The 12,811-nt window shown below is 39.8% G+C and overlaps 1 protein-coding gene across 6 annotated transcripts; it reads right to left on the bottom strand.

Moving 5' to 3' along the window:
• Positions 1–413: 413 nt before the first annotated feature.
• Positions 414–11,976, bottom strand: il23r (interleukin 23 receptor). Of its 6 annotated transcripts, XM_080878031.1 has the most exons (19): positions 11,838–11,955; positions 11,263–11,712; positions 11,041–11,142; positions 10,802–10,903; positions 10,258–10,396; positions 9,915–10,081; positions 9,228–9,351; positions 8,981–9,147; positions 8,449–8,585; positions 8,144–8,345; positions 7,949–8,031; positions 7,066–7,264; positions 6,776–6,979; positions 6,385–6,483; positions 6,075–6,230; positions 3,407–3,547; positions 3,181–3,268; positions 2,641–2,731; positions 414–1,684 (listed from the first exon to the last, which is right to left on the bottom strand). In XM_080878031.1, exons 4-19 carry the CDS (start codon positions 10,860–10,862, stop codon positions 1,034–1,036), a joined length of 2,709 nt encoding a protein of 902 aa, XP_080734157.1. In that variant the 5' UTR covers positions 10,863–10,903; positions 11,041–11,142; positions 11,263–11,712; positions 11,838–11,955; the 3' UTR covers positions 414–1,033. The 6 variants fall into 6 exon arrangements, with proteins under 6 accessions (XP_080734157.1, XP_080734156.1, XP_080734155.1 ...); XM_080878030.1 differs by having other exon boundaries at positions 11,041–11,712; positions 11,881–11,976; XM_080878029.1 differs by having other exon boundaries at positions 11,041–11,712.
• Positions 11,977–12,811: the final 835 nt, after the last annotated feature.

Below are 12,811 nucleotides of genomic sequence, written 5' to 3'. Positions count from 1 at the left end.
ATAAAAACAAGCTACGCTAGCATCTCTGTGACACTTTACTTACAGTGTTTTGAATGCTAATGCTAAATTCTAATGTCAGCCTGCAAATCCTCCACCATCTCCACCTCATAGATGTTATGGCAGGCACAAGAACATGAAATTCATGATGCTTATCGGAGGATCAACAAAATATTACAGTTCAATCCAGAGAAACCATGAATGTCTCTATAGTGACAGATCTTCCAGTGAGTGGATGAGTTTTTAACTCATTCTTTAAGTAAGTGGGAAACATCTTGTCTACACCTTCAATCTGTTTTACCAAAGTTGACAACAATCTACCAGATAAATGTAAAGATTAAAAGAGATGACAACATCACTAAAAGATGGATGGTGGAAACAGAGGAGATGCTATTTTTTTGTTACCTGGTTAAATCATTTTCTTAACAAATTAGATAGATGTGAATCACTAAATACTAAAAATATTTTTCTATGATGCTATTTACAAGCACAGCGGTACAGTGGCTAGCACCATTGTTTAAATAGCAAGAAGAGTTTAGTTTCAAATCCAGGCTGGGGCCTTTCTGAATGTGCGTTTTCTCTCCAGGTACTCTGGCTTCCTTTCACAGTAGTGATTTTAAATCGACTCCTGGGCTAACACGTCTCCATGCATGAGTCCTGCAACAGACCGATGATCCCATGAGTCCAAATTGCATGGAAGAAAGTTGTTTATGTATGAGTGTGCTCCACTGTTAGCATTTTTGGAGGGGTAGTGTTATATCTATTCATATATTCAGGAGACGTTTTGGCCTCATGTGGTCATAACCATTCTGCCATCAGGTCACTCTGATGTTTGACATTCAGCAAACTTGATAAAGTTTTTTTTTGCTTTAAATTTATTTCATGAATTTGTTTTTGACAACAATTTCAGGCAGATTTTCATTCTGATCGCACAAAGTTACTGAAATCATCATTTCAAGCGATAAGGTGGTTTGATAATGCTTTCTTTGTAGTGCAGGTTTATCTTTTTTTCTTTGTGTTGTCCCCATCGTCCATGCTACAGTTGATCACTGCTGACGGCAGCAATCTGAGGGAAGTAACCGCCAAACAGTATTATCTCACCAGTACATTGAGACAAGCTGGGGTCTGCTGTGTCAGGAGTCATAATCTCATCCTGTGGCAAGTCCAGAGATGGAGAGTCTGTTTCTACTTCATCCACAGTCCCTCTATGTTGTTGTAAGAACTGAAAGCCTCTAGATATTGTGCTTGGTTCAGGAGGTTTAGGCCTCAGACGATCATTCAAAAAGCCGTGAGTACGTTCCCGAGATGAATAAGAGGAATTCACATCCACACTCAACAACAAGCCACTCAGTAATCCTTCAAACACACTTGAACAACTGCCGTCCTCCCCATTTAATGGAGCGTCCATCTGCTTCTCCTCCACTTCATTCACCTCCTCTTCTTCTGAAGTCATCATGCCAATCTGGGGTTTGTAGCAAACATGCTCGAGCCTTCTGTCAACAAGCATTTTCTCAGTATCTGACATCAGGAAAGGTGTTTTCACTGTGAGTGGTCCTGATCCAATCTGGGACTCTTCAACATGGATGTTGGGGTAGATTTCATCCCTCTCCTCCTGGGAGATGACAGTGATGGGGGACAGTGGAGGGTCATTGTGGGTGCACGAGAATAATGGTTCGACTCCATCGTGCTGTGGACCACAAAACAAACAAATCAAATCCATACTTAGATCTAGAGAGATAAATACAATGCAATTGTTTCAGAGTTATGTGTGTCATCAAGACAAAGTATCTAAATCTCTCAGAACGAAAGCAGGAAGTAGCATTGACTTCCTACGATAGTTCAGGCTAGCAATGTCTAGAAACTAATAGTAGGCTATTTTTAGTGTAGCTCAAAACTGGCAAATTGATTTCTTTGTTTTGCTGGCACTGGTGGAGTTGTTTCATTTGCTAGTTGTTTCTCTTTTGGTCATTATGCTGACAGTAAGATGTAGTCTCCTTGGCTGAAAAATGAAGCCAATACGTGCCAAGGGTCAACAACTGCAGTTCCTGGACTTGGGAGCATCCGCTAAGGCTGGCATCAGAAGTGAGTTAACACTATTAGACTCCAGTGCTACGTTACTTGGGACTAGGAATGGGAACAATGAAAAATGTGGAGATTCTAATTCCATTATCGATATCAGTTATCGATTTGATCACTTGTTGATTCTCATTGGCTTCACAAATGCTAACAGCCTATCAAATGCATTCATGCAAATTGACTGCACGCTGTGTGAAATGTTTGTGTGTGTGGGAGGCATTTCCCCTTTTTGTTGTGATCAGTGTTGGGATGGTTGCCTACTATAGTCCAACACACTATTATAAATCCCTATCCTAATGAAGATATGAACTTTCTATGATCTTTCTCTTAGCATTTAGCTAAGCCAAAAGCACAAAGCAGAGACGAAAAACGGCACAAAGAGACTAAAGTGATCGCCACAGTAATTCTACTTTGGAAATGTTATATTTTAAAGCGTATCACGATGCTTTAAAATGCAGAGTTCACAAACCAAAATGTCATGTTATAGTAGCTATATTCATCTTTTATGTACAGTGTATGGCTGATGAGCATGAATGTCATCTCAGTGGACATGCTTGCTTTGTTTACCTCCAATAGTCTGATGGCATTACTGTGTCCAGGTTTTGGCAAGTTTTCAACTAGCCAGGCAGGTCCCCAGGATATACATTTCTGTTTGATCCTAAGACAGAAAACAGTTAGATTTTCAGTTTTTGATTAAAACGCTACAACAAAACCTCCTTATTGTGCCTCTGAGGTACTAGACAATATAACTGATGCATGCGTGTATTACTACAGCTGTCTACTACTGCAAATCAAAATCAGTCTCTCCGCAGGTAAAACCACCAGATTGGGAAAGGGTGCTTTGACCACATTTAGTAGGCTACACGTGTTGGTTTAAGTTTCTCTTCGTGTTAAATCTGTGGCTTCTTGTTCATCTGTTCATGTTGCGGTGTGGCATTTTAATAAAGCCGACCACAATGGCATCCATCGCTGTTACTAGTAAAACAAAACTTAAGGTCCTGATGTGGTATCCTTAGAAATACTTTGGCTGTTAGGTTTTGTTTTGTGTCTGTCGGACAACAGTTGTTTCGAGCTTAATTGTTCATTTCGAGCATAAATGATTAATACCTTTCCCTCACGCATCTCCAGCACATCAGGTTGGCTATGATCGCAATGAAGATAGCAACGATGAAAACACACACAACCACCAGGCCAACTACAGGAGACAAGAAAAGAAAGACAACACTTATGAGTTATGAAAATAATATTATTTTGATGTTAGTTGTCCTCAAAATACAAAAGGAGAGTTAAAAGCTTAAATATGTTTTAGTATTTGTGGCAATAGAATATTGACCTGGAGGAGCTGCAGGCTGAGAGTAGATCCGGCGCCCTCGCGGTCCTTCTCCTGCTGAGTTGGATGCAGTCATTTGCAGAACCACATTTCCTTCAGGACAGTTCAACCACTCCTGCCTTGGACCAGGTGCAGACACAGTCTCTGTGTAGAGAAGCAAATGAGAGATATTTCTTTTTTTAAGCAAGCACAATATTTTTAAGGTAGCCTTAAGAAGAAGACCGGCATAATGCTGCTATTTGAACATCAACATGTCTTCTTTTGCATGAGATGGACGATCCCTCTGTTTCTTCACTACTTCCCTGGCCTCGTCCTCTTGTAAAGATAACATATCAGTTGGGGGTTTTAGTCAGCGTCCTCCAGCCTACTGTCAACAAGCATGATCATAGGATGTGTGGCCTATGTGCTGCTTGAAACCTGCTTGGCTCTGCTGAACTACTGAGGTTAAAAATGGTTCTGATGCACCAACGCTTTCTGGGAAGTGGGTGTCTGTGGATTGCTGACTGTACACTTGTAACAATGGATACTGGTGAAAATAATTTCCTGGTTTTTGGGAAAAAATACACTTCTTATGAGTAAACGTTTATTTTCAGGTTCAATTACTGATGGGGAATTTGCCACCCTAGTACTTTCAGTTCTGTTGAAACACCAGTTTTGATTAGTGGTCTAGCCAGACCTTGTGTATTACACTGATGACGTCCCCATAAGTGTTGATTGCACATAAAAATAAATAGCAATAACTACATCATTTGTCCATAGTTGACTGGTAGGCCTGTGGCTAGCTTAATTTGCCCAGCTTGAGCTTTTGTTTTAGTTTTTTTTACAAACAACAACACTATCAGTCATGATTTGGCCATCCAATAACCCCAACCTTAACGTTACTGAAGCAGTGCGGGATCATCTTGATAGAGAGCGGAACAAAAGGCAGAAAACACTCAAAGAAGAGCTTTGAATGCCCTTCAAAACGCTTCGAGAACTGCACCTGAAAACTACTTGCCATAAAGCTCTCTAACAGAGTTCAGGCTGTGCTGAAGAATAAAGAATTAATAAGCCACAGCACCCATTTCTCATTTTTCCATGAAAAATAGAGAGAAATGAGGGTTGGCTCAAGACTTTTGCACATTATTGCAAAACAGAAAATGAAGGAAAAACAAGATAAATCTGTAACAAAGAGACTCTTTCACTTGTCAAGGACTTCATTGGCCAAACGTCAGTCTGATCCTTTTTCCTCTGTTAAAGCCACAATCCCATCAAACTTTTTCTAACCAGTATTTTTCCACTCATGTATTGGTGTGTTTGTGCAGATCATTTGCAGTTAAACGTTTCTACCAAACAGAGATAGTGAACATTGAGTCAGATCATGACTGTCTCTGAGTGCAAAGATCTCACCAGTTTCCACATGACTTTCTCTTGTAAGCTGCAACTTTCAGTGCAGTGTAAGAGGATTAACTGCCAATAAAAGATTTTAGCATGATCTGGCTGCAGGTTATATTTTGGCACAGTATATGAGTAATGGAGCAAAATGGCATAAGACAAAAGTAGATCACTGAAGTAATTATCTGAAATACCTCAAAGAACACTGATAGTTAGTATCTGCACGTAGCACATTTGAGAGAGCAGAATGTGCGCTCTCAGGTGCTTTAAAGCTGACATTCCAAAAATAGTGCACAAAGCAGGCTGGTTTGTAACTGTGTTTACGGATGCATTTGTGCACATAGCCACATGGCTTCCTGTTTGTGGTCAAAGCCAGTTCTAGAAAACTCTGAAGACTCTGTGAAAATGACGACAAACAACTGTTTTTTCTTAGGTGAGATCTCGGCATACACAATCAATCACCAAGGTGATCTAAGATAGATACAAAATGCGTAGGACTTCAGAGAAAACTACCAAAAAGGTCTCTTGTCATGTTAGACAGTGATGCTGTCCCCTCCTTTTAGCTTTTTTTGAAAAAGTATTTTTAACATAATAGCTACATAATCCACATGCAGCAGTTTAACATTTCAAATTCATGACATTACTGGAAGCGAGAGGTGAAAAACCCTGCTGATGCACTGCATCTTTGTGGGAGGGGAGTATCGATGGAATCCTGGTTGCACACTTTCCATTTTGTAACACAAGTCTTCTGCTCAGACACAATTTGTGCTTACATAAATTTACTATTGCATACATAAATTTCCCACATGTGTGCGCCCACAGGAGGACTTTGTCTGACCTAGGTGGAATACAGACACAAAACGTATGCCTACATGTGCTCCATAAAAGGCAGGGCTCGTGATGTAGAAGAACAGGAAACACAGCGCAAAGTTGTGGTTCCTCTAAACCTTCAGTGCAAATCAACATGTGTTTATACTGATCTGAAAAAGCAGCTGAAAAACATGTGTTAAAAAAAAGAAAAAAATAGACTTTTTCTTTAAAGCAACAGCCTGCTCATATAACTAAACTTTTTCTGTCACACCAAAGCATGCCAGGTACTTATTTTGGACCCGCCTTAAAAGGATAAATAAGGTGACCCGATAATGTTTATAGACAACCTACCAATTTTCACTTACCGCTACAATAAATGTCTGTTTCGGTTTCTCAATTTATCAGTTAATATGATGTTTTTTCGTCGAACAGCTGATTGTGAAAAAATGCCCATCCCATCAATTGGCATATACAGTTTGATACTCACTATTTAATTCTTTGTCTTTGGATTCCAGTGTTTTGCAATAGATGTTGTACTTTGTGATGAAACCCCTCTGCTGGTATACGGGCAGCTCCTCCCACTGGATCTGGATGCGTCGGGCCTCGTGGGCCAGCACAGAGAGGCTTGGACCAGAAAGTGGCTCTGAAACACACAGTGATGCAAAGACTATGTGTTGGGTACGGTAAGTGTTTCCTGAAGCCCAGGTATAGATTCACAAAATCTAGCACATGCTTAAAAAAATCTTCAAAAATGTAGAAATAAACTTCTCTTAAAAAAGAATCTGAAGAAGTGTTACTCTGTTCTTTGGAGTAGAGCAGTATGGATGATGGAGCACTGACACCTCTGGTGGTCACAGCATACAGAGAGATGTTATACCTCACACCTGGAGCCAAACCTGAAGCAAAGCCAGAAAAAAACTACATTATATTAAAATATATTATTTATTTTGCAAATATGAAGATTAGTTCACAATTACAGAGCTAAGGTATATAAAGACCATATCTGCATTCTGTGCTTGTGCTGGTGTAATACAACAAATGGCCACAAGAGGCCACTGTTTTCTCTCATTTAAAGCCCTGGTGTCTTTATATCATTTCATAAATTTAAATTTGCATTTATGTGATGCAATATTTTTGCTGTTCGTATGTGGACAGCCAGATTCCCTAGTGGCTCAGTGGTGAGTCTACCTGTGATTGATGTGCTGTTTAGATCTTTGGCCAACTTTTGCCACCACAGCCCTTCTCCAGATACAATTGTCCTTTCTATCACGTAATACCGCAGTTCTTCCTCCTGTGTCGATGGGTAGTTTCCTGTTGTCCACGACCAGGAAACAAACACAGCACTGCCATCAGCAGCAGGGCTAAATTTGATCAGAAGAGATCCAGGGACACCTGAACAGTGAAGACATTTAGTTTTCATTTTCTCCATAACTTAACCGTACTTTTGTTTTAATCTTCTGTGTGCAGTATTGCTATACCTGATTGTCTGAGAATTACATCAGCTGGTGGCGACTTTCCATATGTGGTGACCGCACTGATGCTCAGGCTGCTAACCTCTGCTGGTAGCTGAACTGAACACTGGATGCACTCGGCAGCACAGGTTTTAAGCTTCTGACCATTATCCAGAAAGATGTCATACTCAATCACCTTGCCACTGAAATCCTCTCGTGGTAGAGGCTGGGAAAGAAATCCAGTCATCACTTAATATTTACATTTGTCATTTGCAGATTAAGTTCTTTAGGGTTGCGTGTTATGTAAAATAATTTAGCTGGTGTCTGTAAAACCTCTGATCAGAGGATGGCATTTCCTGTTTGCAATTGTCCCTTGTTTAGCGTTAGCCAAGAGGCTGTTATATTTCTTTGCACTTTGCTGTGATGGATAAAAAATTAGAACTGAAATGAAATTGAAATTCTACCTGCACTCCTATATTACTCATTTTTAGTAATATAGTAATATAGTTTGCCAGTCTGAAATACAGTTACTTGCTTATTATCCAAAAGTTAGATTAGAGGTCTGACACCACTTTCATTTTACTGTATAAATTGAAATTACTGCTGCCAGAAGACAGGCTTTGTGTTAGATTATTCTGTGGTCAGGTATTGTGCAGGAAGTCGCTGTCAAGAGAAAGTTTTTTCTTTCATGTAAAATGCACAACAAAAAGGTCTCCGCAGCAAATCAAGTGGTTGCAATTTACAAAATGATAAATGATTCCTTTTAACCAATCAGCAGTGAAGGCTTTCTGTGTTATAACCAAACTGATGCATTATAAAAAACATTTCTTGTATTTGATGGATGTTTGGGATTCATAATTGTCAGCATAACAACAAAAGCCAGGGCTCATGAGTGGCCATAACTTATTACCTTCCACAAAACAGTCACGTTCCTCTGGCCGTCTGTCCCCTGCCTCTCCACCTTCCTCCAAACTTGCAACTGCTGGGATGGACCTGAGGGGAGGGTAGACAATAAGTTGTGGGCTATGAATTAGAAACAACAAATTCTTATATCATCACATTTACATTGCATCTGTCTTATGATAAGCAAGAACAGTGAGCTTGCCTTTTCCAGGGCTTTTCTTCCTCACAGACGGGCTCCATTTGCTGCAAAGCAATGCTTTTCTGGCGCTAATACTACTTGCGTTGGTATGTGTCGGCACAGGCGCTGTGTTGCATATTTTCATCTGGAACTCATACTCAGTCAGATGTGTTAGATTATCTACCCGTATCAGATTCTTACCGAGTTCCACGCCCGCTCTCATTTCCTAAAAACATTGAGAGATTAGATCAACTTCATGGTGCCAGATAAAGGCTTTTGCTGTAAAAACCCCCCACAGTGTCGTTGGAGGAGTGTTAATAAAACTTTACCCAGGAAGTGTTGTTTGTGCGCAGCATGACATGAGGTCTGAGATAAACTGAGGATTCATTGCTTTTCCATTGCAATGTGGCTGCTACGGAATTGCTCGGAAACTGTATCTGCATAATAATAGGTGCATCGGGAATCACTGCAAGACAAAGGAAACCAAATATAGTGCTCACAAATGATAGAGACAGAAACAGCTACATATTCTGTAATGGCACAGAAATTCTGGGCAATTAAAGTTTACTGAAATAGTGACAGAGCTCATCCGAGGGCGTAGGTAAATTTCTCTTCAAATAAATATTACACAAACAGAAAAACAGTTTGCTGATAAGAAGGTCAAATTAGTCAAACTGTGACCATAAAAAAAAACTTTCTAAAAATGATACATCAGGTGATGACACATTTCTCGAGAAACCATATGACTCTAATAAAAAAAAAAGAAAGACTGAAATTAACAAGTGAAAAAAAAAAACATTCAATAGTATTCAAGTATTCAAATTCAAGATCTGTGTAAGTATTGCAGAAGCACAGGTTTACCTATGTCCTTCACACGTAGGACAACTGGATCGGATTGTGATGTTCCAAAGTGGTTGGAAGCAGTGATAATGATCAGGTATGTAGTGTTTTCATCAAACATGCTTCGTGGTATGGTGATTTTGTCAGCATCCTGGATTTGAAATAGACGTATCTGACTCCCATTTTCCCTAAAAATAAAACATTAAAAAAATCAAACCATGAGATTTGGATAAACAAGAAAATACAAAACAAAAACATAACACCATACCTGTTTACAGAAATGTTGTAGAGAGTAGGGAGGTACGTTTCCTGCCCCCTCGTCCACGAGCAGTTTATTAAGGATGAGCTCTTTGCTGTTTCACATGTTATAGCGTCAGGTTTATCTGGAGGCACTAAAAGCACATGATTGAAACAAAAAAAAACAGACCTTAGTTTTTACATTTGCTGGAAAATGAAAACTAGTCATTTGCTTTCTGTGTCACTTCTATAAACAAATTTCAAAGTGTAAAATATTAGCAAATGCATATTTTCAATAATTTTATACTTTCTCCTAAAAATATATATTTTAGTAATTAAAGTTTGAGCACATCTGCTCCCATTACTACAAGGTACCCATGGGTTTACCTTTCACTTTGCTTTTTTTATTTTTTATTTTGTACTGTTTGGTTAGCTTCTACAAGAAAAATTAATAAATAAAAAAGAAACTATGTTCCAATAACCCAGCCTCCAAGTTCTGCTCAACATCAGCCGTAACAGACAGCAGTGAAAAACAAAAAAACAACAATTGTGATTTATTTAGCCTGCTGCAAACCAAGTTTACCTACAACCCCACTGCATTTTCTTACTATTATGCCACTTTTATAGGCAGTGTTGTAAATTTGTGTCTTACTCTCTCTTTCTATTTTTTGCACTTGCACACAAATTTTCTTTTGCAGCTGCTGTAAACTGTACATACGGCCAGCTCGTAGATCCACTCCATTCACAACGCTATGCATATAATTACTGCAGATCGCTTCAGACAGTGGGATCCATATGCTGGGCAGATAGAATTTCACTGTAGTGCAGTTGATTCTCTCCCATTTATCCACAGGCTTGCCATTTAGCATCATGTATATCTTGGCTCTGCATGTAAAAAAGAAAACTTTTAATTATCATTTCCTAACTGGTGGAGAGGGACAAGAAGTCTAAAAACTAATTTTCTGTTATCAAATATGAGCCAATAAAGCTGATAGCTACAAACACAGCAGGGAGATTTTCATGCATGGCAGAATACTGTGTAGCATTGTTCTGATTCCCACCTCCAATCACATTTATGGGTGTGGCAGTACACCGTCAGATTTGAGCCCATGAGAAAGAGTGGAGCTGGCTCTACAACCAGGTACCCAGTATACCGGGTAGTGATCGCTCCTTGGCAGCCAACAGGCAGAAGAGGGAAGTCTGTCCGGAAAAGACAAATGCATGAAGTTTTCCCCACAGCATTAGTCGAGAAAGTGAATTTTAGACCATTCCAATAAATACCTTATGTATAGCAAAACCCATTTACTATAAAAACCAAGTGGATCATTACATTCATTGGCTGTAATGTGTGAGTGGGAGATCCCAAAAAATCCTCTTTGTGCAAGAAGGAATGCCAAGAACAGACAAAGTAAAAGTGTTTTCCATGACTATGTATCTGCTAATTTAATTACTGAAACACTTGGGTTGAAGTTGTGGTAAAAGCCGAAGCAAGGGTTACAATTCAAAACCACAAGAGCTACCAAAGTGTGATAAGGGATCTCAGTAAGCAGAAACAGAGTAATGGCGGTGTGTTTTTTTTAAATAGCTGGAACCTGTAACACTCACAATTGATAGAAAAAGTAAGAAGTACAATAATACATCTCGAAATGACTGAGGAGACAGTCATCTCAGCTCATTTTTCTGAATCCCGAAGAACCCCTTCAGCAGCTGTAAGAACAAAGAAATGAGAAGAGAAGAAAAACAGGTTGTTTTTTTAGGAAACAAAATGAAAAATGACAAATTTCTTACTTCTTACGAATCACTTAAAAGAAATTTCCTTTCACAAAATTATCTTCAAAGCCTACCTCAGTCATCTGCGTGCGGGAGCACTGGAGTGAGCTGCCTAACATGAGGCGGAGGAAGAGCTTTTAACTGAATGTCTCATTCTTTCCAGTGCAAGCTTGAAGCTGATAACATTAACAAGTACAAGCGTCACAACACCGTGGCAGATAAGAGAAAACACGTTCCTGTCAATGTTCTATCCTGCTGACACAACTGAGATGAACTGAGATTAAGTATTTCCTCACGTCAAGCATGTTAACTTTCAATTCTTTCGCTGCCAGCAGCCTGTTGGGACACGTTGGTTTTGGTCCGGTGGCTAACGAGCCTTACGGGCGATCGTGGCTCAAGAGTTAGGAGTTCGCCTTGTAATCGGAAGGTTGCCGGTTCGAGCCCCGGCTCGCACAGTCTCGGTCGTTGTGTCCTTGGGCAAGACACTTCACCCGTTGCCTACTGGTGGTGGTCAGAGGGCCCGGTGGCGCCAGTGTCCGGCAGCCTCGCCTCTGTCAGTGCGCCCCAGGGTGGCTGTGGCTACAATGTAGCTTGCCATCACCAGTGTGTGAATGTGTGGGTGAATGGGTGGATGACTGGATATGTAAAGCGCTTTGGGGTCCTTAGGGACTAGTAAAATCGCTATATAAATACAGGCCATTTACCATTTTTACCATTTATCGCTACTCACCTGCGGCACGCAGAACCTGAAAGACAGGACAGGAATAGGGAGAGAAAAAAAACTGCATTATCCCACAAGGAGAGTCTCCTAGCGATCAACGACTGTAACGTGTTTCTCTGTATGTTTTTGTCTCTCAAAGACTGCACATACCATCACTTTCGACATATAGGCGAAAGATTGAGATAACGCTCACCAGAACTCCATCCTGTCTGGGTTTTCTTATCAAGATACCATCCAAAAAGGCTTTTGCTGTGAATCGATCGTCAGACGACTTGCTGTGTGAGGAGCACCTGACTAAAGTGATCTCTTTCATGGGAGTGAAATGTCTTAAAGAGGCCAGTGACCTAGTTTTGTGGTATTCTGGCAAATGCAGAAACTTTGATCATTTTTTTTGAGTAGTTTGTTGCCCTACTTCTGTTGCCTGTTTTTCATCACCACAACGATTCTGTTGACTTGAAACATCAGTGTTCTCAGCATCTGCTCTCATTAAACATGCTGCTGCTGGCACATAATCCAGTGGTCAACCGAGCAAGCGACACGGTGACATCAATCATTTTACTTTGAAAAGCACGCTGACAACTTGGTTATTTGACACAATAAGTCAAAATGTGCTGAAGGACAGACTTACATAATAAAGGTTATAAAGATTTTTTTTTTAAATGACATAACAGAAAACTGCTCAGTGACATGGAAATTAAACACATCCTGGATCTTAAATGTGTTTTAGAAAAATTTTAAAAGAAACTTACAGAGAACTCTTTAGAGAAATCGATTTGCACTCGAACATCTTTTCTCACTGAGCCCGTTTGCTAGCGTTTGTAGTCCCGCAAAGTACTTCAGCCTCAACTGTTTAAAAGTCTCTAGCTATCTTGGCTTTTGTGATTTTCTTTCACAAGATATTTTCCATCTGTAACTTCAAACGGTTTACAGGGAAAACCCAGAAGTTTGACGGGGTGCATGTTCGTGAGATAAAGGTGGCTTGAGGTTTAAGGCAGTTTTCAGAATTAATACTCCTTCATGTTCATGGTTCAAATTCAGAAACTCTCTGAAAGTGTTACTTTTCACAAGTGACATGACAAAATTTGGTATTCTTAACACAAATACTATAAATAAAAAATACACAA

The sequence above is a fragment of the Rhamphochromis sp. 'chilingali' genome (genome assembly GCF_963969265.1).
Source record: "Rhamphochromis sp. 'chilingali' genome assembly, chromosome: 3".
NCBI lineage: Eukaryota > Metazoa > Chordata > Actinopteri > Cichliformes > Cichlidae > Rhamphochromis > Rhamphochromis sp. 'chilingali'.
This window is presented reverse-complemented; position numbering and strand designations above follow the sequence as displayed.